Source organism: Lissotriton vulgaris, chromosome 5 (genome assembly GCF_964263255.1).
Source record: "Lissotriton vulgaris chromosome 5, aLisVul1.2, whole genome shotgun sequence".
NCBI lineage: Eukaryota > Metazoa > Chordata > Amphibia > Caudata > Salamandridae > Lissotriton > Lissotriton vulgaris.
This window is the reverse complement of record NC_141693.1, coordinates 2,003,017,515-2,003,044,838: the sequence shown is the minus strand read 5'-3', so window position 1 is coordinate 2,003,044,838 and position 27,324 is coordinate 2,003,017,515. Positions and strand designations below refer to the sequence as shown.

At 47.7% G+C, this 27,324-nt stretch overlaps 1 protein-coding gene across 4 annotated transcripts in view; it reads left to right on the top strand.

Moving 5' to 3' along the window:
* Positions 1 to 27,324, top strand: part of NUP214 (nucleoporin 214) — a 438,399-nt gene that overhangs the window by 198,392 nt on the left and 212,683 nt on the right. For all 4 annotated transcript variants that reach the window (XM_086924798.1, XM_086924800.1, XM_086924799.1 and 1 more), the window contains exons 15-21: positions 4,581 to 4,676; positions 18,949 to 19,098; positions 20,964 to 21,122; positions 21,542 to 21,645; positions 22,139 to 22,321; positions 23,378 to 23,463; positions 25,974 to 26,057. In XM_086924798.1, coding sequence (XP_086780924.1) covers positions 4,581 to 4,676; positions 18,949 to 19,098; positions 20,964 to 21,122; positions 21,542 to 21,645; positions 22,139 to 22,321; positions 23,378 to 23,463; positions 25,974 to 26,057 — 862 coding nt within the window. The remainder of the gene's footprint in view (positions 1 to 4,580; positions 4,677 to 18,948; positions 19,099 to 20,963; positions 21,123 to 21,541; positions 21,646 to 22,138; positions 22,322 to 23,377; positions 23,464 to 25,973; positions 26,058 to 27,324) is intronic.

Sequence of the window (27,324 nt, the reverse complement as noted above, 5' to 3'; positions counted from 1 at the left end):
TCTTCTCTACTGGGATCGATGGCCTCTTGTATCTTCCTAACGCCACACGTACGGCTGCACATGAGACCGCTGCAAGAGTGCTTGGAGGATCAGTGGGATCTGAAGAGAGGGTTTTGGGACGACAAGATACGACTATCTCTGCATGCTCTTCAGTCTCTGAAGTGGTGGTGTTCAGCGAAGAATCTCCTCAGAGGGGGTTCCCTTCCACAAGGACATCCCCACTCAGACTATCGTGACGGATGCTTCTCTCCACGGTTAGGGAGGCGCACTCCGGAGACTTGCAAATTCAAGGAATGTGGTCCCCGATGGAGTCCACGTATCACATCAATTTCCTGGAACTCCGAGCTGTTCACTTGGCACTGAAGGCCTTTCATCCGTCCTTTCAGACCAACTCTCTGCTTGTACAGACGGACAATACGACCACGAGGTATTACCTCAACAAGCAGGGGGGCTCGAGATCACGCACTCTGTCGCAGGAGGCGCAGACGATCTGGCACTGGCTTCTGGCCAGAGGACTGACGATAACGGCTACCCATCTGCCAGGTGTGCAGAATGTTCAGGCGGACGCACTGAGCAGACTGATTCAGGAAAACCACGAATGGGTCATAAACGACGAAGTACTAGGAGAAGTCTTCGCAAGGTGAAGTAGATCTGTTCGCCACCGCCGAAAACAGCAAATGCCGAGACTTCGCCTCCAGGTACTACCAGCATGGATCAACTGGTCAAACAGCTTTCTGTACGCTTTTCCACCCATTCCCCTGATTCCGGCGGTGCTCATTAAGCTGTCCCAGTCCAGGGCGCGGATGATCCAGATTGCCCCGGAATGGCCCAGGCAGTGGTGGTTCACGGACCTACTTCACCGGTCTCTCCTTCCACACATACGGCTGCCGTGCAGGCGAGACCTTCTCACGAAGTTCGGGGGGCAGATGTTGCACCCCAACCTCTCGTCTTTGAGTTTGGCGGCATGGCTCCTGAGATAGTGCAATATGGCCATTTAAATCTACCCGAAGATTGCATGGACATACTGAAGGAGGCTAAGCGACCCTCCACTCGGACTTCCTATGCTTACAAGTGGAAGAGGTTCTGTATCTGGTGCAAGTCCAAGAACTATGACCCGATGACGTGCAAGGAAGACGTCATCCTTCCTTACCTTCTACATTTGGTGCAGTCTGGCCTTAATGTTCATTCCATTAACACCATGCGCGCTAGCGGAATTCCGCTCGCACGCTGGGTTTTGCGAAAACGCACTTTACGTGACGAGCTGGGCTCGTCATCAGCGTGTGAGGAGGCTACGCCATGACGAGCCCAGCTCGTCATGAGCGTGGAAGGGGTTAAGGTTCATCTCGCTGCATTGACTGCCTACAGGAAATGCCCTTCACAGACTTCCTTCTTCCAGATCCCTGTGATCAAAGATTTTTTGGAAGGCTTGAAGAAAGTATTCCCTCCTGTCCGTCTTCCTTCGCCTTCATTGGAATTGAATGTGGTGCTGTCCAGGTTGATGAAGGAGCCTTTTGAACCTATTCATAAGGCTTCGCTGCAGCACCTGTCCTGGAAGGCGGCGTTCCTCGTGGCCATTACATCGGCCCGCAGGGTGAGTGAAATTCAGGCGTTGTGTTGCCAAGAACCTTATATTGTATTTCATGCTGCTAAGGTTGTTATGCCTACTCACCCTAAATTTCTTCCCAAAGTTATTTCTGATTTTCATGTCAACCAGAACATAACTTTGCCTACGTTTTTTCAGAATCCTTCATCTCCAGCGGAACGGTCTTTACATTCCCTGGATGTTAGGAGGGTGTTGAAATTTTATCTGGATAAGACCAAAGATATTCGTAGGTCAGACCAATTGTTTATCAATTATGGATCAGTCAGGACCGGTCTTGCTACCTCTAAGCAGTCCTTCTCTAGGTGGATTGTGTCCTGCATACAACTGTGTTACCAAAAGGCTAATAAGACTTTAGGGGGTAAACCTAAGGCTCATTCCACCAGGGGGCAAAGCTGCCACAACAGCTTTGCTCCGTAATGTTCCTATTGCAGAAATCTGCAAGGCGGCCACTTGGAAGTCGGTTCATACCTTTGCTAAGCATTACTGTCTGGACACTGATGCCAGGACAGACGCTCAGGTTGGGCAGGCTTTGCTGCGAAATTTGTTCTCACAATAGTGGTGTTATTTCTCGTTTCTCCACCGCCGCTTTGGTGTGGGGATGGGCTTGCCATTCTATTCACTAGATTATGACTATACACAGAGATCCCCTACTACAGAAGGAGTAGTTTCTGTCCTGTAACTCCAGTTCTGTAGTTGGGGTATCTCTGTCATAGTCATAAGCGCCCACCCTTCTCCCCGGTGGAGAGAGATATTCATGTAAGGGATGCTACAGGTCTGGCGTGTTACGCCTCCAAAAAGAACTGAAAGTAAAAGGGACCTGCAGTGCATTCTGGGATACTGTGAAGTTCTGGAAAGTTCTCTTAAAGGCACAGTATCCTGTACTGAGCCACATAATGGCAGCCTATGGGGCTTGTCTGTCCAGGTCTTCCTCTCTATCATTCCAGAGGGGTTTTTGCTGCTGAGGCAAGGGAAATCTGGACAGGCTTTGCTGTTTGTGGATTTTTGGTGGAATTTCTAGTTGAATTACTGGACAGTGTAGCCTGGTTTTATAGGCTGCATTATCTGTCTTTAATTCTCTCTTAAGTGTCTGTGCAGTTCTACATTTTTTCGACACTTTAAGAGATTTTTGTTTATTGCTCCGGGGTACACGCACATGGGCGGGACTATTCACTAGATTATGACTATAACAGAGATACCCCTACTACAGAACTGGAGTTACAGGACAGAAACGACTCCTTTTCAACCATTGCTGGCACCGACTTTGCAAAGAGCTGGACATCATTCCCCAAACCCGTTGGAGGACTGCCCAATACCTCAACCACCGAAAGAGATCTCCCTTGGAGCAGAGGAGCAGCTCCCCTGCATCTGCAGGCACCCAAAAGCATCCCACCATGTTGCCATTGTGCCCACGAAGAAGCAGCGATACAGGAGAAGGTCTTTGTGCTCCAGGAGCTTGCTCCATATGCTTGCCAAATTTGGAGGCGCCAGGACCCCTAGCAGCCACCCAGCACCAATACCCTGTGTACCGGGGCAGTTGCAGCCACCAAGGCTTGTTGGTGGTCCAATCCGGACTCCCAACAGCACAAAGACAAACCTACCTTCATGGGGTGTCAGGATCCACAAAGCCAACATAGAGTTTTACCCTGCTTTCCCCTCTTCACCAGGTCACTGACACAGAGTGAGCCTCTGACCACGAACACGACACCGTAAAGCACAATGACACCAGCCCAGAGTCTGTGAACCAACGGTGCCAACAGGGTCCAGAGACCCTCTAGAGCTGTGTCTTCCTTTGGGTGTGCCTGGACTGGCCCCCAGTCCTGGCCTTCAGCCTCTTTCTGCAGGAAACTGAGGACCACAAGACTCTTGCAGCGTGAGCTCGCCGGAAAAGGCACACAAACTCCCCCAGCCGGAGTACCAGTGATCCAACGGTGTCCTTGGATGAGAAAGACCCTTGAGACCCGAGCCCCCTTGTGGGGTCAACCAAACTGGCCCCTCAGTCCCTGCTTGCAGCCTCTTGTCCACTGGACCGTTTCCCATTGAAGTGAACAGGGCTTCCAACGCCGTAACTCACCTCTGCACCTGGATGCCCCATTGCTGCCCGAAGTGACCTGTTGGTGCTGCCTTGTTCCTTGCCCCATACTCACCTCAAGTCCAGGAGAACAGTCCTGCAAGTCGTTCCTAAGTGACCCTATGTATTATATATCTATTCCCAATAGGATAACATTACCAGTTAAAGTCCACAGTATAAGTTTTATTGTGACTTAAAAACTGATAACTCGAACATAGATATCCGATTACGATGATCTTGGTGTCTAACATCATATAAAAAAATTTTTTTTTATTACTGTTGGATTTTTTACTGAGTGTGTGTCTCGCTTGCTGACTCTGTGTGTGCAATAAATGCTTAACAGTATCCCCTCATAAGCTTAAACTGCTCACCCACACTACCACAAAAGAGTGCATTTGGGATTATTACTATAGCCCCTGTAAACCGTTAAGGCCACTTGGACTCTGTACAGTGAACCTCATTTGGGTGCACTGTCTAGAGAGCCAGCTCCCTGCAGTGAGCTTCAGAATAGCTCTCACTCTTCAGGCTAGGCCTGGATGTCGCTGGTTAACAGTTATACAGTTCTACCATTTAAACAGCTAGATTTAGGACTGTATTCAGCTATCACTGTGCCTAGTTGAAATTAGGTCCGGCTGTATAGTGCTTAAATCTAAAATGTACGTTATGTCTACACTTGAATTTACAAAGGATAAACCGTGCCAAATGCTGTGGTTCCAATGAGGTTGCAGCGGCTTGGACACTTTTCAGTCTTTGTAGCTTTCAGTAAGCTTCTTCAGTGCGGAGATGGTTAGACCTCATTCTCATGGCACATGAGTAATAAATACTAATAAATAGACCCATTGAGGTTTTATTTTGTGTGCTAGAGTGGTGACATTTATGGGGTTCTCTTTTCTGTTCATTTTGTCCTAGGCTCGTCCTGCGCAGCCTGTCACCAGCTCTGCATCCGAGAGCGCAGTGAATCAGTGGAAGGAATCAAACCCTGTGCTTGTCGGGATTGGGGAAGAGGTGAGGAAAACATGCAAGAAGTGTATTTGTGCTCTTCCTGTATTACACTGGCATCTGTTTACTTGTATACCTCTTTATGCTTTATAAATCACACTGGGAACTTGCTGTCCCTGTTCCTCCCTAAAGACGGCTTTATTGAAAGAATCTCCATCTATGGTTCCTCACTTTCATTGTCCGTCACATTAATTGGATAATGCATTATGTATGTGTAGCAGAATTTTAGTCCAAATGGCTTCATCCTCTGGTGAGTCCTGTTTTCTGTAGAACGGGGAAACAGACTTTCCTATAGCTGGGAACACCTGAACTGCGCTGTTTTATGTAGGCTAAACTCTGATTGAATGTGAAACTATACGAGGCAGGATCTTTCCGCAATATTTTATAAAGTCCCTCTAAGCTTCAAATCAATGCAAGACTATGAAGTGAGCCAGCAAGTAAAACCACCTATGCTCTTTAAAGAATATACGTTTCAGCCCACCCGTTGGGGGAACGAAGAACGACTTGTCTGCAGATCCTCACTCTGCTCTCACTTCTGAGTGAAAACAACCCCTAGGCAAAAGTCTGTAGCAGGGAGTATAGTGAATCCCATTCATTAGACGTTTAATGAGAAGATGCCCGTCAGACAGGTTGAAAGATATGCAAGCTTGACTGACCACTTTCTGGGATGATCTCCGCCCACAAGTGGCCCACAGAGAACACAACCCCTTTCCAGTTTTGAGCTCTTCGGCCTGAGGTTTGCTAACAAAGAGGCTATAATGACAGACATGGAGCATATTAAATCAATGGTAGCAGCAACAGCCCAGTCCGTCTTTGGCAAGAAAGGTTAAACGAGCTGTACTCCCATATGGACGGAAAACTTGCATCCACTGAGCTCTTCTGCTTTCAGAAGCTTGTAGCCTAATACCAGGCATTCACCTCTCACATAAACAACACTGGCACACAGATGTATGACTTAACCACGCATGCCATTACCACACATACCTTTACAACGCCGTCATTACAATGCATGTGCCTTTACCATGAAAGTCCTTACCACAAAAATGTAAGTATAAACCCTTTATGTGTACATATAAAGGGTTTATACTTACTACTTGTAAAAAGAATTCGTTGTACAGGCATGCCTGGTAAAGGCATATGCATGGTAAATATTTTACAGGAAAGAACCCTATTGTTATCTATCTATCTATCTATCTATCTATCTATCTAGCTATATATTCAATGAAAAAACAAAAACAAAGGTTACAGGATGTTATAGTTAGCTTGACATTTCACTTGTACAAAACCAGAGAAATTCAGCAGTTCTAGTTAGCTGAACTAACTATAACTTACACACGCAAAGCACTGCTTATGAACTTACAGATTACATCACTCATGGCATGGTCAGTAACATCACTCATGAGATCTCAAATGACAACATCCAGTGATTGTAACTATTTTTTAAAGGAAATTGGGTGTCAAACATATATACTAAGGTAAGTGGCTGTGGAAGTGTCTGTATGGGTGACTAAGTGGGTGTATAAGTGTTGTATAGAAGAATGAATGAGGATGGACAAACTGTATAGAAGTGAGTGTGTGAGTAAGTTTTTGTATGGGTGAGCAAGCGGGTGAATCTTTGAGTGAATTAGTAATAAGTGGCTATGTGACTATCACTATGGGTGAGTGAGTGGTTGTGTAAGTGGCTGTAAGGGTGAATGAGTGGCTGTATGGCTGAGTGTGCAGGTGTGTCAGTAGCAGTAAATGTTGAATGAGATGGTGCATGAGTGGCTGAATGGGTGACTGAATGGGTATATAAGTATATTTATGGGTGACTGAAAGAATAAATGAGTGTTGGTATGGGTATATAAATGGGTGTGCAAGTGGGGGTGTGGGTAAGTAAGTAGCTGTGTGAGTGGCTGTATGAGTGAGTGAATGGGTGTGCGAGTGGCTGTATCAGTGAGTGTGAGCCAGGTTGTATGGGAAAGTATGTGCTTGTCAGTCACTGTATAGTTGAGTCAGTACATGTTAGTATATGTATGAGTAAATGAATGGGTTGATGAGTAACTGTATGGGTGAGTGAGTGATGTGTGAGTGATATAGTGTGTGAGTGACTGTATGGGTGTGTGAGTGATATAGTGTGTGAGTGACTGTATTGGTGTGTAAATGTTTGTATATCTGTATGTCTAGATGTAGGAGTGTCGATGCTGGTCAGTGAGACGGTGCACGATTGGCTGTATATGTGAGTTACTGGTTGCTTTAGTGGCTGTATGGATGAATTGATGTGTAAGTGGGTCTATCGATCAGTGTGTTGGTGTGTGAGCATTTGTTTGGGTCTGTGGAAGAGAATGTGAGTGAGGATGGGTATATGACATGTTATATTGGGGTGTAAGTGGATGTGTGAGTGGTTCTGTGTTTGATGTAATCAGTGATGTGACTGAGCAAGTTATGAGTAATGGAATATGTGAGGTCATAAGCAGTAGGTTGTGGGGTCGTAAGTTATAGTTAGCTCTGTTAGCTATAACTGCTGAATTTCTCTGATTTTGTACGAGTGAAATGTCAGCCTAACTATAACGTCGCTGTAACCTTTGTTTTTTTCCTGTGAATTTCAAAGGTTTTTTAAATTCTATTTCCTAATTATAACGTCCCTGTAACCTTTGGTTTTTTTAATGTGGATTTCAGTTTTTTAACTAGTAGCCGCGTTTGCAGAGTTGTGGAGAATGGAGGCGGGCCCTCAAACAGCTCTTAGGAATTTTGCAGTGTCTGACTTACTGGCAGTAATAGGAGGGCTTCTTGGCCTCCAAGGACCTTCACATTCCAAGAGGACTTCATCCCCCAACCATTAGCGCGCCATGTCGCTGGGCGCAGCGGGCCCCTCCCGGTTAGCACCTCTTGCGAGGTAGGATGATTGTTTACACCAGTGCATTGCTCCGGGCGATTGGGCAGTCCCTCCCGCGGTGCGTTTCAGCACCGACCCATCCGCTGTGTGGCCCCTATCAATGTGCCTGCAAGGGATGGTCGCTCGACCAGCCAGTGGGTATTCGGGACTATGACAACTCTGCAGCTCCAAGGGAAGGCATAAGTGCGCCTCTGCTGAGTAAGTGTTTTGTTCATGGTCTGCGGATATTAAACCTTAATACCAGATCCCTGGTAAAACATCACCTGTCTATCATGGACCTTATCACTGACGAGGAGCCAGATCTGTTTGTCATCACTGAGACCTGGCTCCAGGACACAGACGCAGCCATAATTAACTTGGCTTGCCCCCCAGGATATTCACTTTTTACGTGGAACCGCCTGTCCAGAGGTGGAGGTATTGCCCTAGCTATAAAATCTACTTTTGCGTGCACTTGGACGGGTCTGCATATTGCTGGGTGCGAAAGCGCCCTGTTTAAGATCACCATCAGTCCCCAGTTCACGCTGTCTGGGATGGTTGTGTACCGCCCCCCAGGCAGTGATGTAGCATTCAGGGGAGCTTTCCCTGAGGCGGTTAGTACGCTAGCTAGTGACTGCGCCAATTTTTCCATCTTAGGTGACCTCAACCTCCATTTTGACAATCAACAGACCTCGGCTATCAGTGGTTTTCTGGCGGATTTGGAGGCCCTTCAGCTGACCCAACTTGTTATTCAACCTACACATGTGGCTGGTCACATTTTGGACCCGTTTTAAACTAACTTAGCAGATGTCCAAGTCCTGGCTATTTCTCCAGTGGGCTGGACCGATCATTTTTTGGTGTCCGTCTGGCTACCTCTCCCCGAAACCCCCACTATTCCATCTCCTAAGTGGATCCCTCTGCGTCACTGGAATAAGCTTAGGCTAGATGAACTACATTACATCTTGGCTGAAGAGCCATTAGGCCCTCTGCTTAACACCACCTCGGGCTACGACCAATTCTGCAGCTGGATTACCAAGGCGCTTGACGTATTGGTGCCTATCTCAAGTAAATCCAGCTCCAGGCAGTCGAGTCCTTGGTATGACAGTGCCCTCCGCGCTCTGAAGGGTTCATGTAGACGGGCAGAAAGGGAGTGGCGGAAGACGTATGATGTCGTAAAAAAAAACGCGTATTTGGCTTCCGTCAAGCTCTACCATCGAGCTATTTGTAGAGCCCGTGCGGCGTTCTACGCTACGGAATTCCGTAACAGCCTCAATCCATCTAAGACCATCTTCAAAGCCCTTAAAAATCTGTTGGCTAAGAGAGCGGATCCGCAAGTGGACGGTTCTACCTCCCATTGTGAGACCTTGGCCGCTTTCTTCTTGGAGAAAGTCAAGACCATCTATCAGTCGTTCCCCAGTACGACGTTGCCCTCCATTCCTCTGAACGGCCCTCGCAGTTGCCCGGCATTACACTCTCTCCCTACTCTCTCCTGGGATGGGTTTGTCAAGTGGGCACAACGAGTCAAGTCCGGTTCTCCTGCGGACCCGCTCTGACCTGCCCTCTTTAGAGATCCTTCTTTTCAGGGGCGCACTGTAGTGTGTTCGCGGATTAACCTGTCCTTGACTTCAGGTACAGTTCCTGCCAAGTGGAAGCAGGCGGTGGTTTCTCCGATCCTGAAAAAAACATCATTGGATCCTTTAAAACCGGAAAACTACCGCCCTATTTCATTGCTTCCCTGGCCGGCCAAAGTCATGGAGGCTCACGTCAACCTGGCTCTCTCCGAGCATATGGCCCGGGCCAATGTCCTCGATCCCACGCAGAATGGGTTCCGTGCTGGTCACAGCACGGAGACCGCCCTTCTGGCAATGGTAGAACATCTGCGGATTGTGTTGGATGCAGGTCAAACGGCAGCGCTCATCTTATTAGACCTTAGCGCTGCCTTTGACACGGTGTCCCATCGCATCCTTCTGCACCGCCTGGAGGACATTGGCATCTGTGGCTCTGCTCTGCAGTGGTTCCGTTCCTTTCTTAGCGATCGCTCCTTCTGCGTTGCCACCCCTCCTTTTCAGTCCAAATACCATCAGCTGGACCTGGGGGTCCCTCAGGGCTCCTCGCTGAGTCCCACGCTTTTCAACTTGTACGTGCGGCCGCTGGCTGATGTCGCCAGGCAGTGGGGCCTAACCATGGTCTCTTATGCCGACGACACGCAGCTAGCGGTCACGATCAGCGGGGATGTCGAACAGGATGCCCCCAGGTTCCGAAATGGGCTGAGAGAGGTGGCCAGCTGGATGAATAACAACTGTCTCCAGCTGAACGCGAAAAAAACTGAGGTGATGATCGTCGGGAGGTGAGCGGATCGCTGGGGGGACAACTGGTGGCCTCTCGAGCTAGGGCCGGCCCCTACACCAGTGATGGAACTTAGAAACCTGGGAGTGTGGTTAGATCACACCCTCTGCTTCACTACCCACACTAAGAGAGTGGCGGCATGCTGTTTTGGTGTCCTGCGTGGGCTAAGGCCGGTGCTCAAATTTTTTGATGCTCCGACAAGACAGTTGGTCATCCAAGCGACGATTATCTCCCGGCTGGACTATGCCAGCTCGCTCCTGCTGGGAGTTAACCAATCTGAGATCGTTCCCCTGCAGCGCGTACAGAACGCGGCTGCGAGAGCAGTGGTGGGTCTGCCAAAGTCCTGTCCCACTTCCAATACTCTGCGGTCCCTTCATTGGTTACCGATCAAAAGTCAAATCCATTTTAAGGCCCTTAGCCTTGCTTTCAAAATTTTAAAAGGGTCGGCACCTGAGATTTTCAATAATCTCTTATCCGCCTATGTCCCGACTCGCTCTCTTAGATCTCTTGGGCAATCCCTTGCGGTTGTCCCGCGTTTCAGGCTTAGCCGGATGGGCGGTCGCTCTTTTCGTGTGAGAGCTGCGGCTCTCTGGAATTCCCTCCCTTTAGAAATCCGCCTGTTAGAGGATCTATTAGCATCCCGTAGGGCCGTGAAAACTCACTTGTTTTAATTCATTTTTCACTCACTTTTCTGTTTCCTTTTGTGTTGTGTTATGTTCATCTTGTCCTTGCGCCAGGACGCTCCTTAGCTGGAGCATCTGTGCGCAAAATAAATGATATTAACATAACATAACATAACATGTGGTGCATTTCCAGAGTGGTGGGAAAAGGGGGCATGACCTCCGAAGACCTCTTAGCAATCCCGCTGTGTGGGATTTACTGAAGGTAACAGGAGGGCTTCTTGGCCCCCTAGGATTCTCAGCTGTCAAGGGCACTTCATCCCCCCCACCAGTAGTACGTCAGAAAGTACTTGTGCATAGTAGTGGCGAAAGGGGACATGGCCTCTGATGACCTTTTAACAATCCAGCTGTGTAGGACTTACTGGAGGCAACTGGAGGGAAAGTTGGCCCCCCAAGGACCCTCAGGACACAAGGGGAGTTTTTCCCCAACTAGTAGTGCGGCAGGAGGTGCATTTGCAGAGTGGCGGTAAAAGGGGCGGGCCGCAGGTCGCCAGGGGCTTTTTATTTATTTTTTAGGAGGGGGCCCGCCCTCCCCCCTCCTTTCCCTGGGCTGATTTCGGCCCTGGGGGACCCTCTACCCAGGGGCAAGCCTTTTTGGAATGGGGAAGGGGGTGAATGCCACCTCCACTGGCCGATTTAGGCCCCTGGGGCCTAACTCACTGGTACTGCCCTGGGTGGATTTCAGCCTCAGAGACCCCATCCCCCGAGGCCTGGCTATTTAGAGATGGTGGAGTGGGGCTGCTCGGTCCCCCTCTCCAGACCGAATTCGGCCCTGTAGACCCATCTCCCAGGGCCTCGCCTTCTTTAAAGTGGCACCCACTCTCCACTGAGACTGCGGGGGAGCCTGAAGGCCCTGTGGTCCCTGTTGTCTCCCTGCCTCCAGACAGAGCCTGGCATTGCTTTCACAGACAGGGAGTTGCTGGAAAGGCAGCTCTCTAGGAAAGCAATTCTGCTCAACCTCCAGCAAGAGAGAGCATTAGTAATGCTCTCGCTTGCTGAAAGTGGAGCGTTTGCTATGGCTTGGCGGGAACGGTAAAACTTCCACCATAAGATACAGCTGTGTCCCAGGGATGGGCACCCCTGGACATAGCAGAAGCCGGTCCTGGGTGGGGTGTGGCGGTCCACAGGACCATCATTGGCTCGAGGAGGGTGGGAGCCCACTACCAGTTTTAGGGGGTCAGGGTAGTCGTATATTGCCCTGTGTACATATTTGATGTTTATTTTATTTTTTTATGGGACTCCGCTCAAGCAGAGTCCCCAGATGGCTCCCAACACTTCCTGGTTAAAGTGTTGGCAGCCAATCAGATTACAGCACGTGGATGTGTTAGACTGCAAGTAATCTGTACCCCTAGATATAAACATTTTATTACAAGATCGGAGGCTGCATTATTCCTTAAATGCCACTCCACACAGCACTTGAAAGTATTACACATCACAAAGAAAACATTCCAGACTATAATAGTCAGCACACATAAGAAGTCCATACAGTGAGTATTCTGCCTCCTTTTTTTAATGCTGCTCCTCGCAGATCAGTAACCTCCATTTTGTTATTGCTCCATTTACTATTTTTTCAGAAATGTTTTCTAGTTAGAGCTTAAGTATTTGGGCTAGTTTGACTTACTACTAGATGCGCTGCCATCACTGTTTCCAATTTACAGAAACACCTTGTTTTCTTTTGTTAACTGCGTCTTTGGTTGTTAATGAGAAGTGTGGCTCAATGGTTAGAGAGGCAGACCCTGATGCAGAGGTCTGGCCCGGGACCAGGTTTCTATTCCCGCCTCGACTGGTCTTGGGCTCAATTTCCATGGACCTGATAATTCTCGCCTCGGTGCCTATTCTAATCATGGGTCCCACTCTGCAACTCTGGGAGATAGCTTGCTTAATCTCCACAACGGCCCCCACAACGCTAAGGATGCCTGGCCTCCACCTTGGGAGTGCCCAGGAGTGGGCACTTCACAGGGAAAAGCCAGGAAGGGTTCCACAGCGTTATGCGTACAAGCGCCTGATACCCCTTCGGGGGTCAATTCGGTGCGCTATACAAATACTACTACTACGACAGTAATTTGGCAAGCGCGCTTTGTGTATCATTGTCTGAAGCGCAGCCTACCTGCTCTCGCTGCGGTTCTACGCCCTTATTTTCAAAACCGACCCATATGGTCCGGCTGCCCAGCATTCACATTACTGAGCATGGGGATGGAAAGCCCCATTGAGGAGTATGTTCTAGATTTATATCAAGATGGTCTTGAAGACAACCTCTTTAGAGAGCCGGATTCCCCCTCTACTTCCAAAGCTGCCATTAAGGACCCATTAGGAGGAGAAATGTTCTCCCCGAATAATATCAGGCACCCGCGCAGTGCTGACTGGTGGCTGCAAGACCACGTAGCTAAATTTATAAAACTATGGATACGGAATCCACTTGATAAAGGAGCATGAAATGTTTTCAGGATTGAGTCGATGGATATGAAATTCTCTTGATAAAGGGGCATGAAATGTTTTGAGGGCCGAGTGCTCAAGGCTAGTTATTCAGGACACAGTTTGTCTTACCCCTAACCTTGATCCAGAGTTAATAATGATTTTGTTTAAACTGGGTTAGGACCCTAGAAAAGGTCTGGAGAAGTCCCTGAAGCTTTCAGACCAGATCCTTTTACCCCCAGAGAGTTCATGTTCATCGAGGGAGAGGAAATAGGTCAAGAGGACAGGGATCGTCCGGATACCATTGTGAGTACTGCAATTTTACCTTCTTTCCTTCTTAGACTGTTTTCCCACATCTGGTAAACTATAATACAGGATCCTTGGGTCTTGGAAAATGTCAAGATAGATTTCTGCAAAAAGCCCTTTCAGGTAGTTATCCCCAAGAGAGTTAACCTTTCCTGCTGCACTAGAGCGGGTTGTAGAAGAGGTGCGATTCTTCAGGTACCCTTGGAAAGTAAGGTTTTCGTGAGTACCTTGTTCTTGGTTAAAAAGAAGGACATAGATGAAGATCAGTAATAAATCTGAGAGACCTAAACCGGTTTCTAACATGTAGACATTTCAAGATGAAAGGTATCCATCTTTTGCAGGTTATACAGTTGAGCAAAGATTGGTTAGTGAAATTAGACCTGAAAGACACCTATTTCACAAATCAACGGCCAGGGAATCCCAAGCTCACCTTCAGTTCTACTGGCAGCGTCGTCTCCAACAGTTCCGTGCTCTACCCTTTGGCCTCTCCTCGGCACTGTGGTGTTTCACCAAGGTAATGAGAGCTGTAGCCTCCTACCTCAGGGAGAGAGGATGAATGTTCATCTGGATGAAAAGCTCATTGGGGCTCAATGCCCAGTGCAGATTTTTCCGCATTTGTCCTTGGTCATGTCACTCTTGGAAGATTTTGGATTCATTGTAAACAGGGAGAAATCTGTCATAATTCCTTCCAGGTCCCTAGAATTCTTAGGTTTCACTATAGATACTGTGAAAATAATGCTGCTGAAAAAGACTGTCAATATCCCGAAAGAGAGAAGCAGTGTCCTCAAACAGAGAATTTAGCATTGCAGGAATTGGCCAGACTACTAGGTCTTCTTTCATCATATATCCAGACAATTGTTTCCGGGCCCGTTGCTTTATCGAGCTTTGCCAAGGGTAAACGCCAAGGCCCTTCAGGAAGCCCTATGGTATGGAGACAAAGTATGCCTGGACGAGGAAACCAGATCAGAATTGTCTTGATGGTTCGAGAATATGGACGACTGGAATGGCGGGTCGATATCTGGATGTTCCCCAGACTTTATCCTCTAATTGGATGCCAGCTTGACAGGCTGGGGTACACGCTTGGCTGTTGAAGATACTGGTGGCTTTTGGTCTCACTTGGAGAGAGTGCATCACATAAATTATCTATAGGTTATTTATTTATTTATTTGAAAGTTTTATAGAGCGCGAACAAGATCCTTACGGATATCAGAGCGCTTTACAGACAGCGGGTGACTAAACATGCAGATGACTAAAAAACGGAAACGTATGAAAAAAAAAAAAGGCAGGTCTTTATGCCCTTATGAGATTTGATTCAGAAAAGGGGGTGGTGATGAACAGAGTGTCTGAATTAAGCAGACCACTCTTACCCAGTCCAAAGATCAGGGCTTGATCCATCACCGTTTTTTAGCTCACTGCACCATCCCAGCTCAGAACTCGGCTATATGCAAATTAGTCTGACCCTGGCCCAGTGCATCATGGGAACAGGGCAGACTAAACTACCAAGCCAATTCTTATACTGGGAAGGAAACAAGCTTCCGGGGACCGGTTTCTGGCATTTCAGCCGTCTTCTGCCCGGCTTGCTTGAATCCTGATGGTGCAATGAGCAAGGGACTCACATATGAGTATACCCTTCCACGCTTATGGTGGACAAAAACGATTTAGAAAAGAGGGTGGTGATGAACAGAGTGTCTGAATTAAGCAGAACCACTCTTACCCAGTCCAAAGATCAGGGCTTGATCCATCACCGTTTTTTAGCTCACTGCACCATCCCAGCTCAGAACTCGTCTATATGCAAATTAGTCTGACCCTGGCCCAGTGCATCATGGGAACAGGGCAGACCAAACTACCAAGCCAATTCTTATACTGGGAAGGAAACAAGCTTCCGGGGACCGGTTTCTGGCATTTCAGCCGTCTTCGGCCCGGGTTGCTCGAATCCTGATGGTGCAATCAGCAAGGGACTCACATCTGAGTATACCCTTCCACGCTTATGGTGGAAAAAAACGATTCAGAAAAGGGGGTGGTGATGAACAGAGTGTCTGAATTAAGCAGGCCACTCTTACCCAGTCCAGTATACTCAGACATGAGTCCCTTGCTCACTGCACCATCAGGATTCAAGCAAGCCGGGCCAACGACGGCTGAAATGCCAGAAACCGGTCCCCGGAAGCTTGTCTCCTTTCCGGTGAAGAATTGGCTTGGTAGTTTGGTCTGCCCTGTTCCCATGAGGCACTGGGTCAGACTAATTTGCATATAGCCAGGTTCTGAACTGGGGTGATGCAGTGAGCTAAATAACGGTGATGGATCAAACCCTGATCTCTTGACTGGGTAAGAGTGGTCTGCTTAATTCAGACACTCTGTTCATCACCACCCCCTTTTTGAATCCTTATGAGATTTGGGCATTGTTTGCAAGGCAGAGCAGTTTTGTTAAAGATGTATGTTTTTGCAGTAGCTTATATAAATCCTTTAGGCGGTAAGAGATCCACAGACCCATCAGACCTAGCAAAGCAGCTTTGGCTTTGCTTAGAACACAAAAACAGGAATCCAAGAAGCTGGATTATCTTGGGAAACTTATTTTCTGTTCCTCCAGCTTGGCGCTGAGGTCTGTGAATAACCGCATGCCTCTTGGGCCGCTATAACCCTACAGTCTGCAATATGGTTGCGCAGGTGCAGCCTCAGTGTCCGGAGAAGGCCCGTGCCGTTCTTTCCCAAACAGTAGCGGGTGGGAGAGATGCTGCAAAATTCACAATCCGCTGTAGACTGGACACTGCCGACTCTCTGGGCAGTACGATTGCCATGTCGGTAGCCCTTCGGCGCAACGCCTGCTGAGGACGTCTGGTTTTTCGGAAGATATCTAGGCAACTTTGCTGGACATACCCTTCAATGGCCGTTGCCTTTTTGTTGACAAGGCGAACTCGGCACTTGAGAGTTTTAAGGATTCCCGGTCTAAGGGCAGATCCTTCGGCCTCGCTGCGTCCTCTCATCCCCCACAGTCTGCCTTTTGTCCCTTTTGTGGCTATGGAAGGGGCACCCCACCACGTCTGACCCAGTCCAGCCACGGCCCAGGCAAGCTGCCCAGCTTCTGCGTGGCGGCGGACGTGGGACCCAGCGACGCAGGTCTGAGAACCAGCAGGCAGAGCAGTCCACCCTCTCCCTCCAGCCCCCCTGCTTGCAGCAGTCTCCAAACCCTCCTAGTCTGACCTTTCAGGGCCAACCGCGACCAGTGGGTGGCAGGATTCGCCATCACTTCCCCCACTGTCAATCCATCTTGTCAGACAGGTGGGTTTTGCAGATAGTCCGGAGGGGCTACTCCCTCCCCTTCAACGCTACCCCTCCCTCCATGCTACCGTCTTTCATTCGCATGTCTGAGGTTCATTTGGCGCTTCTCTGCCAGGAAGTCGCCAGCTCTCTTGGCCAAAGGAGCTATCGAGAGGGTACCTTTCGCCAGAAGTAGGTCATGGTTGCTATTCCCGCTACTTTCTGATGCCCAAGAAGCACAGGCAGTCAACTGCTTCCTCCGGAAGGAGGAATTCAAAATGCTAACGCTGGCTCAGGTCCTGTCTTCCCTGGACCCTGGAGACTGGATGGTAGCGTTGGACTTGCAGGACGCTTATTTTGACATCCCATACCTGCCAGCCCATAGGAGTTACCTATGGTTCACGTTAGGCCATGAGCTTTTTCAGTTCACTGTGCTCCTCTTCAGCCTTATCAGTGCCCCTCGGTGTTCACAAAAGTGATGGCGGTGGTCGCTGCTCATCTGCGCAGATCGGGGGTTCCAGTCTTCCCCTATCTCGACGACTGGCTGTTGAAGACAGGCTCGCTCCAGTTGGTCGTCTTCCACCTCCAGACTACGGCAGACCTCCTGCATTTGCTGGGGTTCACTATCAATGTGACTGAGAGGGAGTCACACCTGACTCCCTCTGTCGCTCCCTTTCATCGGAGCTGTTCTGGACAAAGTGCAGTTTCGAGCTTATCCTCTCGAGCAGCGAGTCCAGGATATTCGGGCTATGATACCGATGTTTCACCCTCTATCCCAGATTCGGAGACAATGACTCTGAGTCTGCTGGGCCTCATGGCCTCCTGCATCCTTTCTTCTAAGCCTCCATTCCTTTCAGTCAATCCGGACAAGGTGGTGCTGTGACCATCATTCTTGCCTAAAGTAGTCCCTCCTTTCACATTTGGGCAGACTATTACTTTGACCACCTTTTTCCCATCTACACTCTTCCAAGGGGAGGAGAGACTCTACCGTCTGGACCCAAAACATGTGTTGTCTTTCTACCTTGACCGTACAAAGGAGTTCCGGGTGGACGATCACCTCTTTGTTGGCTATGTGGGTGTCAAAAAAGGTTGGGCTGTGCAGAATCGTACAGTCTCCCAATGGGTTGTCCATAGTATCAAGATTTATTATGCTTTCCCTAAAAAGGAACCTCCAGTGGGGCTGCGTGCTCACTTCACTAGGGCTACGGCTGCAACTTCTACTTTGTCGCTGGGAGTTCCACTCGTCGATATCTGCCAGGCGGCCACGTGGGCTTCTATGCATACCTTTACCAGACATTACTGCCAGGATAGTACAGTCTGGAGGGACGCTACTTTGCCTGTTCTGTCCTCCAGGATTTTGTGGTGTGAACTTGGTTTGCATACCCTCCTCTGGGGATGGTATAGCTGGGGTATCTATTCTAAGGTAAGGAATCTATAACTAATAGTCTCTTTCAGATGAATAAGTTACTTACCTTCGGTAACAATGAATATGTAAGAGAGACATATTAGTTATAGATTCCTTACCACCCCAACCATCCTCTTAGCTCTGTGAACTGACTTCTAAGGTTAGGGACACCCCTCTAGGGCCCTAGTGTGGCGCACCAGTGGTCATTGTCTTTCATGGCTCTGCACTTCTGGCGTGGAAAATAGTGTCAGCGCGCAGAGGCAGTGTCTAATAAGGCACTGCGATGTCATCCTGGTGACCATGACGACGGATGCAGAGTCGACCGTCGCCACCTATCAAAGCGCAGGTGTATTGCTAAAGAAAAATTCTCCAGGTCCAGTCTGACGCCTGGCGGTAATTCTATGGTAAGGAATCTATATATATCGTTACTGAAGGTAAACTTGTTCTTCGTTGTAAAGGCATCTTTGGTAGAGGCATAAACATTGTAAACGTCTCTGCTGTAAAGGCATGCATGATGCATATGCATGCATTGTAAAGCCTGCTTGGTTGCGTATGCGTTGTAAATTCTGTCACCCTGGCATGCATGTTGAACAAACACCACAACCAATGACGCTGGGTATCTTCCAGTGATTCAGATATCAGTTTGTCGCAGATCTCCTGCAAATCCACACCCAACAGTTGATGACATATCTCACTGACTCCATCCATAAAGTGGGTATACAGGCTGCACATGCACTCTGAAACCACTGCATTCACCCCTTGTAGGCATGCCTTGTAGCATGAGATGCTGCCTTTCAACTGACAGACTGCTGCCCCCTGCGCAATAATGTAAGACAAAACTCACGAAATGCAGACCTTTTAGCACACTGTCCTTAAACATCAAACCCTCTTATTCTGGCCACAAGACTGGCTACAATCTGTTCTATACCTCCGACTCCTGATGGATTCCAAGTTGTTCTTTGTGACCTCTTCGGTGCACTGGGCCATGACTATGATTTGATAGTTTGCACACTGCTTCCCCCACAGATCACCCACTTTAAGAAGGAGATGGAAGAGCTGAAAGGGAGGACGGCCAAAGCCTGCTTCCAGGTGGGCACAGAGGAGGAGAAGAAACTGCTGCGGACAGAGGCTGACAAACTGCACACCTTTCTGCTGGAGATTAAGGAGACCACTGAGGTGAGCGGACAGGAGCCATGAGGATCTAATTGGCCTTAGCAAGGTTACCAGTGTTCTGAAGTGCAATACAAGACCACCTGTGTGATGCAAAGTAAACTGAGGGTATTCCCTCGTGAAGAAGTGCAGGGTGCGTGTAGCCTCATGCCTTACGGGGCTCTCCATGGTCCATACGGAAGCAAAGACTTAGCACGTGCTTCACATTGAGGCCCCATTCTGATTTCCCTGTTCTCTCCACCGGGAGATTCGCTGGTTTCTCCCTGTTAACTGAGAGCTCAAGGTGACCTCTATCGTCCGACCTGGAATTACTGGGTCCTTTTGCAGAGCTTTCCCCCTAGTCTGGAGAGTTTAATGCTGATTTTTAGCTCCTGCTGTGACCAGGTGGGAAAAACCGTCAGGGGGCGGGATTGTTGAAAAAAAGGGGGAGGTTAACGGTGACCACTTGATGTTGCCTGAAACGGCCCCCGCAGGGATACTGATCTGGATACTGGGCATCATCTTGTAATGGGGCCAGAGTGCAGTTTACCCCAGTCCTTATGCTTGGTGGTGGGGGGCGGTGGGTGGGGGGGGTTGGACTTTAATTACAATTTCCACTTCTTTGTCCAGACTGTATATTGTGCTTTATGCTCAGTGAATTGTGTGACATTTATTGCAACGCAGCATAGCCTACTGTGCTCTGCATGTTCAATGATGTTTACCACACGTGACCCTTATTGGATAGTTTATAACACTCGCCACACTTTTACGAAAAACTCAGCAGGGCACTTACTGTATGCGTTCTGCTCCATTAATGGCTTGGTTTATATTTTTTTCTTGGAGAACAATTTGCCATACACTTCTCAACCCATCCACAGTTGGTATACTCAGTGTATCATTTACTACACATTCTTCACTCTGAATGACTTTCGATGGACTCCATGCTCACTGAATAGCTGCCATGTACTCCGTGCTCACTGAATAGCTGACCACCTACTCCATGCTCACTGGATAGCTGACCATGTACTCAGTGCTCACTGAATAGCTGGCCATGTAATCCATGCTCACTGAATAGCTGGCCATGTAATCCATGCTCACTGAATAGCTGGCCATGTACTTTGTGCTCACTGAATAGCTGCCATGTACTTTGTGCTCACTGGATGGCTGGTCATGTACTCTGTGCTCACTGAATAGCTGGCTATGTACTCTGTGCTCACTGAATAGCTGGCCATATAATCCATGCTCACTGAATAGCTGGCCATGTACTCCGTGCTCACTGAGCTGTTGGCCATATACCCCATGCTCACTAAACAGTTCACCATGTACTCCATGCTTAATGGATAGCTGGTCATGTACTTTGTCCTCACTGAATAGCTGCCATGTACTTTGTGCTCACTGAATAGCTGGCTATGTACTCTGTGCTCACTAAAAAGCTGGCCATATAATCCATGCTCACTGAACAGTTGACCATGTACTCCGTGCTCACTGAACTGTTGGCCATGTACTCCATGCTCACTGAACTGTTGGCCATGTACTCCATGCTCACTGAACTGTTGGCCATGTACTCCATGCTCCCTGAACAGTTGGCCATGTGCTCCATGCTCACTGGATAGCTGTCATGTACTCTGTGTTCTCTGAACAGTTAAGCATGGATGCCATATTCACACATCGGTTGGCCATGGACTTCATGATGATGGAATAGTTTGCCATTGATCCCTGCTCTCAGCTTACTTACTGTGTTCTGTGTCTAGGTGATCATACACGGCGTGTTTATTCAGTGGTTAAACAGGTAAATCATGTTCCGCAGATAGTTTTACTAACTGATATTAATCATACCACAACCACTGATTGCTGCCTCCAACCTTCTCTAACCGCCTGTATCTCTGTGACAGTCCCTCCACGGTGACATAGGCACCCTGAAGACTGTGCTGCTGGAAGGCTTCGCTGGACTGGAGGATGCAAAGGAGCAGAATGAACGTGGACGGGACCCTGCGTACATGCACTTGCTCTATAAGAAACCTTTGGACCCCAAAAGCGAGGCTCAGGTGCAGGTAATGTGGACTATTTATTATAGGGCATCGGTGAACAGAAATGCAACCCACCCTTGTTTATTCGAGTTGAATGTTTGAAGCACCTTCTTACTTGGAGCTGATCGCCGTACTCTCCCTAAGGGGAGCTGTGCATTCACACACTCTCAGTACCTTAAATCGAGTTTGTTTGCGCTGCTGGATTTTGGAAAAGAGTGTCGTATTGAGGTAAAGCATGTCTGTAGTGTACTTTTGATAAGACTTTCACACATCACAATGCCTTTCCTTGTGGTTAGTGATAAGGACATCATTGGTAGTTGAGGGATGCTGGTAGGGAAGAGGGCTTTGCTGTGGTCTACCGATCTTTCTATGCCCTGTGGTAACAAGCAGGAGGTGAGATTCTGGGGTGATGTTTACAGTATGTCTCTTCTGATCTGTGGCAGGAGATCCGACGTTTGCACCAGTACGTGAAGTTTGCTGTCCAGGATGTGAGTGACGTGCTGGACCTGGAGTGGGAACGGCACCTAGAGAAGAAGAAGAAACAAAAGTGAGTCTTTATAGGATCCCATGGTTTCATGTATGGGGAGGTGCAAAAGGATTTTGTCAGGCCTTCTTTATGCACCTCAAAGAGTGGGCGGGTGGGGAATGTTCTTGCTTGCAGAGGCAGGGTGCTTGCTTAATGTAGGCAACAGAGCTGCGTGTGGGCATGAGCTTTTGCCCACACAAGAGTGTGATAATTTTTATTTTAGTATGCATGTTTGGTGATATTGAACACTGTCTACCTGATGATGGAGCTCTACACTTGAAGACAGGTGTCCACACACAATTTATATATTCGCCGATCTTGTCAGGCTAGGCCGGACTTGGTTTCACTTTGTTGTATTAGCACAAGTGGCCTACTGGTTGAATGTTTTTGATTTGTAAAGTGCTGAGATACCCTCAAACTTGTAGATGTGCTGCACAGTATGTGGTTCGAAAGTTCTCCCGTCAGTGTCAAAGCTTCCTTCCTGTGTACTAACTGACCTATGCCTCCTTTGCAGACGCCTGATTGTCCCAGAGCGGGAAACGTTGTTCAACACACTGTCTAACAACCGTGAGATCATCAACCAGGAGCGGCAGAGACTGAACCGGCTGGTGGACAATCTGCAGCAGCTGAGGCTGTACAACCAGACCTCGCAGTGGTGTATGCCCAGTGAGAACTCTTCCACCAGCAGCGTGCAGAGGTCAGTCACTAACAAGCACAGCAGGGAAAGTTGACACCAAGACCTATATGGTACTACCCCTCTCTTTGCAGAGACTGCATTGCACAAATCTTTCGAGTCAGCAGTCTGCAGTAACAAAGTCTGTCAACTGCTTTGTTTAACTTCTGTGTTAACTCTCAGATTTTAATTGGAATAAAATAGATTGGGCATTTGTTGGAAAATTGTTACTGCTGAATGTTGACGCTTTGCATTTGCTGCATTCTCTAAGTATACTGAATAAAGAATTTGCGCGAGAGCTGATGTTATGAATGTTCAGCATCTTTCACCTTGCCACTGTATAAATGTGTTCCCATTGCGGAGTTTCTTTAAGCCGTCCAGGAAGAAGTGGGTGAATATGCGCCTGAGTTTCTTCCGAAGTTTTAGACATTGGATGTAGACCTGACATAGAATAGTGCCTGAATATTTAATTCATTGCAGAATGATTTATCTGTTGGACTAAGACAAATGCCTCATGTTTGGTATTCAGGCAATGTTACAAATAGCGTTTGCCTGTTCTTCGAATAAATGATGTCCACCAAGTGGGAAGGGAAGACTTGTGACTGTTATTGGAAGCCGTCTCATGGCGGTGCTCGATCTGTCCATGTGAATACAAAGAATCGCCAAGCACAGCGATGTATACTCTGCTGCTTCGTTAGATAGCCCTGTTCATTCCCTGTGCTCGACCTCGCATCCACCCAGCCCCTGCATTCAAAATGCAAAGCATGTTGTGAGTTTAGGGAAAGAGAATACGTTGTTTAGACATAAAACATTCAAAAGCAATGCAAGGACTCATTTTCAACTTTGATTACATTTCAATGATCATTGCATTCATTCCTGTGAGACAGGACAGAAGCATAGATTATGGATCTGAGGGATTTTATATTATTGTTTGGCCTGGATGGAGAGACTTTTCACCTGAAACCTTTGTAGGTCTGGTGTATTTTCAAATGCCGTGAACTACTTTGTGTTGTTACGAGTGTTTGACACCAAGCAGAGGTTGCCTTTTCTAAATTGTCTGTGTTTACTCCCTCTCTCCAGCCTTGATATGGAGCTTGAAAGCCTGCGTGATGCTTTGACCAAAACCACATTGGATTCTCCAGCTAAGCCTTTGCCGAAACTACCTGGTAATGTTTTTCGCAGTATGTGGTACTGTCATGATAATATATTTGCGGCCTGTGCTACAAGACTCAGTCCAGGAACATTCAAGCTCCTTGTAATGGACAGTCCTGGTGATGCTTTCTGCTGAAGGGGATACGGTTGTGCGTTATTCTTGTGCTTGTAATATCCTGATCCCTGTGGTTAGTGCTTTACCTTCAGATCTTGGGAAGGGCAGGTGAGGAGAGGTGAGAGAGAGCAATATCGGTGTGGGGTGGGGTGATAAAGTGGTCACCGGACTTTTGTGAGAGGGGAAAGTGGAGTTAACCAGAACCTTGGTGCTAGTGCAGGAGGGATGGAGGATTGAAAGGACAGCAGCGGGCCACCAAACCCCTGTTGCAGGTAGGTTTGCAGTCCCCTTGACCTCTGTGGAAAGGAAATGACGACTATATCTCTGGGGAGCAAGGGGTAATTAGGCACCTGAACTGTGTGTGGAGAATGGGCTGAATGCTCACCTGACAATTAGGGGTGAGTGCACTGGGGATGACCTACATCGTGTGGCGTGGGAATGGTAACCTGATTCCTATGAATGCTACCCAGACCACCGTGGGGGTGGGGTAGGTGGTTTTGGGGATCAGCCCTACATGGTTGAGGGCGGTATAGTGACAGTTTAGCCCTCTTCCACTTTTCGACACATTTTAAAATCTTAAACTTCCGGGGCCCTATTACACATAGGGTACATTTTCCCTATTTGTGCCACGGCACACCTTAAAACAGGAGCGCCGAGCACAAACTTGGGAAGTGCACCCTTTACATTGAATGCATTGCCCACAGGTCAGCCGTGACGTTCTGCTGCTCTGGGGGCAGCATATTCAAGTGAAAAATGGAGTAGCTTTGAAGCAGTCGTTCCATGTTTCGCAGTGCAGGCGACCACCTGTCTGCATTTTTAAAAGGAGAGAGAGAGATCCCCTTGCAGGCGGTTGCAGTGAGTGATTGCACCTGCCTGCAAGGGGATGTCTGGGTGAATCCATAGGACCTTCTTAGCCCCCTTCAGAAGGCTGCCATCAGGGGGGCGAACTGTCGGTGCCCCATGCTGAGCAGAAGGCTGAGCAGCAGAGCAAAATGATCACAGTCAGAGGTTGCTGCCCGTCATGGTGGAAAATTAATGGCAAGACGCCGTTTACATGCCACGCGCTCTGGATTGCTGCCTCAACCATACTTTGGTTCGAACTCTGTTTACCTACCGGGACCTTAAATATGCCCGTCTGGTCCTCATCTCTTTTGTGAAGTGACAACTTCACTTTCGAGGAACCTGACCAAGTTTGGGCGTATGGCTCTTGGATTGACCATTTAATTGATCTTTCACTTTAAAAATATGTACATATCTTTGCCCTGATGAAGTCCTTGGCTTATAAGCCGGACAAAATATGTGTTGGCAAGACATTTTTTATCCTTTGGCTGAGGAAATTTCAAATTAAGAACTGTGGCAAGAATTTGACTTGGTTACCCTGTGGTTGAAAAGAAATGAGAACTGTCTTGATCCCAAAGAAATCATGAAAAAGGAACAATAATAAAGAGAAGAAAAGAAACTCAACATTACTGAAGAGAGTTTGTTATTGATAAGTACATTGATTGATGCTAGCTTTGCTCAGGTTGGAAACTATGTGAGGCAAATCAGAGCTCCAGTTATCTGTGTTACTATTCAGTATTGCAACTGAATAAGTCCGATGACAACCTGCAGAAATTTCGACTCACAAAGTATTAGATCCTGTATCTGACTATCACAATCAAAACATAGGTTTGTACTTATTCAATGTGACACCTTCGACCCTTGGTCTTTTAGCCAGTAGTTGTTTGTATTCTGTGGCTTGTAGTTCTGTTTTTACCAGTAATTGTCGGAAGCTGGAATTTTGTTGCAGTTGCTTGGTTTCAAACACATTGTCTTAATAAATCTGTACTGATGTCAGTACTATATGTATTATGACCTGCACACAGAAGGCACCTTAGAGGTGGACCCTTACCAGTCTTCTAGTGTGCTGTCCGAGAAGATGAGGTTCTAACTTTCATTGAGATTTGAAAAAGGGCAAAATCCCCTTATGTAAGGTAGTGGGAGGTTGATGACCATGCTTTTCATTTCTCTGCACACAAAAAATGGTGGGAGGAACTTTGAGTGAATCGGAACACATGAAAAAGAAGGCCCACTGTAGTGTTTCGAGGCCCTCTGCTTTATGAATGGGTAACACTGATCGATCAAGATCTTCTAAAGAGGTTGCAGCTGTGTTCACAGATAACCCGCTGTAAATCTTTAGCCACCCTATTATGCGATGATCTGTCCTCAGTTACCACAGCTTTTCACAAAACCTGAGATTTGTGTGCAGCAGCAAGGAGCAAAGTGAACAAAAGGGAGTCTTGAACTGCAGTATCCAGAGCCCTTTATGCCAATCCTGCTGGTGGGGCTCCATGAAAGAGGCGCTATTATTTGTCTGTGTATTTGTTTTCCACACTAAGGATTGTGATAAATAAATATTATTTTCCACAGGAAAGCTATCCCCTGCAAAGCAGGCCCAACTGAGAAATTTCCTGTCCAAGAGAAAGACTCCTCCTGTGCGATCCACAGCTCCAGGTACCTTCCACATCACTATGCACTGGTTGTGTAAAATGTGCATTGGGTGCTGAAAAGCTAACAGCATCCAGTGGTGTAATGCTAGAGTGACAATTCGTGCATGCTCCCTTGTTTTCTTTTTCCAGAAATGCAGAAAATGTGCAGAATAGATGACATTTTCACTGATATAGACATATGATTACTGAATTTAAGGTTATTTTCTGAATTTCACAGAATTGTTGTAAATGATCAAAGAATTATTTTAAAATGCACATGGAATTCTCTCCCAAGTATGTTGGGTGCAGCCCTTTGGAGATAAACTTTCAGTTTGGCTTTTTTTCACTGTTCGGTATTTCTAATCCCACTTTTGACTGTAAGGTGTGGTTCCGACTGGCCCTGTTGGACATTGCAAGGGTTCTGTGTGTTGAAGTGAGTATGCAGGATCCTATAATTGCTGTTCATTGTCCTCCCATCTGCTTAAGAGATAACCAGACATGAGGTGACTTCAATGGCGGGTCACTAACTGGCTCCCCCCTGAAATCACCCTCCCATTCCGGAGGAACCGCTTGCTGAAGTAAAGTCTCTGCCGCCCCTTCTTTCTCATTAACAAATTGATGTGAGATTTATAAATTTGGAGGAAAGGTGCAGTATGATCTGTCGATACATAACATAGTAGGGGTTTCATCTGTACCTATTACAGAAAAAATAAACTGTCTACTACTACTGTGACATATGGTGACAGAGAGGGGCCTGGTCTGAGTGAACACTGGGAAGGATTGTCTCTGTCTAATGTACATGTAGAGAAGTGATGTTTGTCTGTTGTTCAGGTGTAGGCTTCTGGATAAATGTATACAGTTGAGGAGGATGGTGAGTGACATGACTGTATGGACTCTGGTAAATTGTAATGAGGTTTAGACTTGAATTTGAATTTAAAATTATTTATAAAGCGCACGTACACCAGCGGTTTCATGGCGCTACAACTAACAACGAAGCTGGGCGAAGAGGCTGGAGCTGAATGAAGAAAAAAACAGACTGCTAGAGGGTTAATTGAAGGATTTGGTGAACAGATGAGCTTTGAGCTGCTTCCGGAATTGCGGATACAGGGTTAAGGCTCTGACCTCGAGAGGCAGAGAGTTCCAGAGGAGCGGGGTGAGGGTCGCAAATTTCGAACCTCCCCATTTCTTTCTCCGGAACCGTGGGACTGTAAGAAGGGACTGGGTGGATGAGCGTAGTTCCCTGGTGGGAACATAGGGGGTGATCTCAGATGAGATGAAAGCCGGTGCTGTGC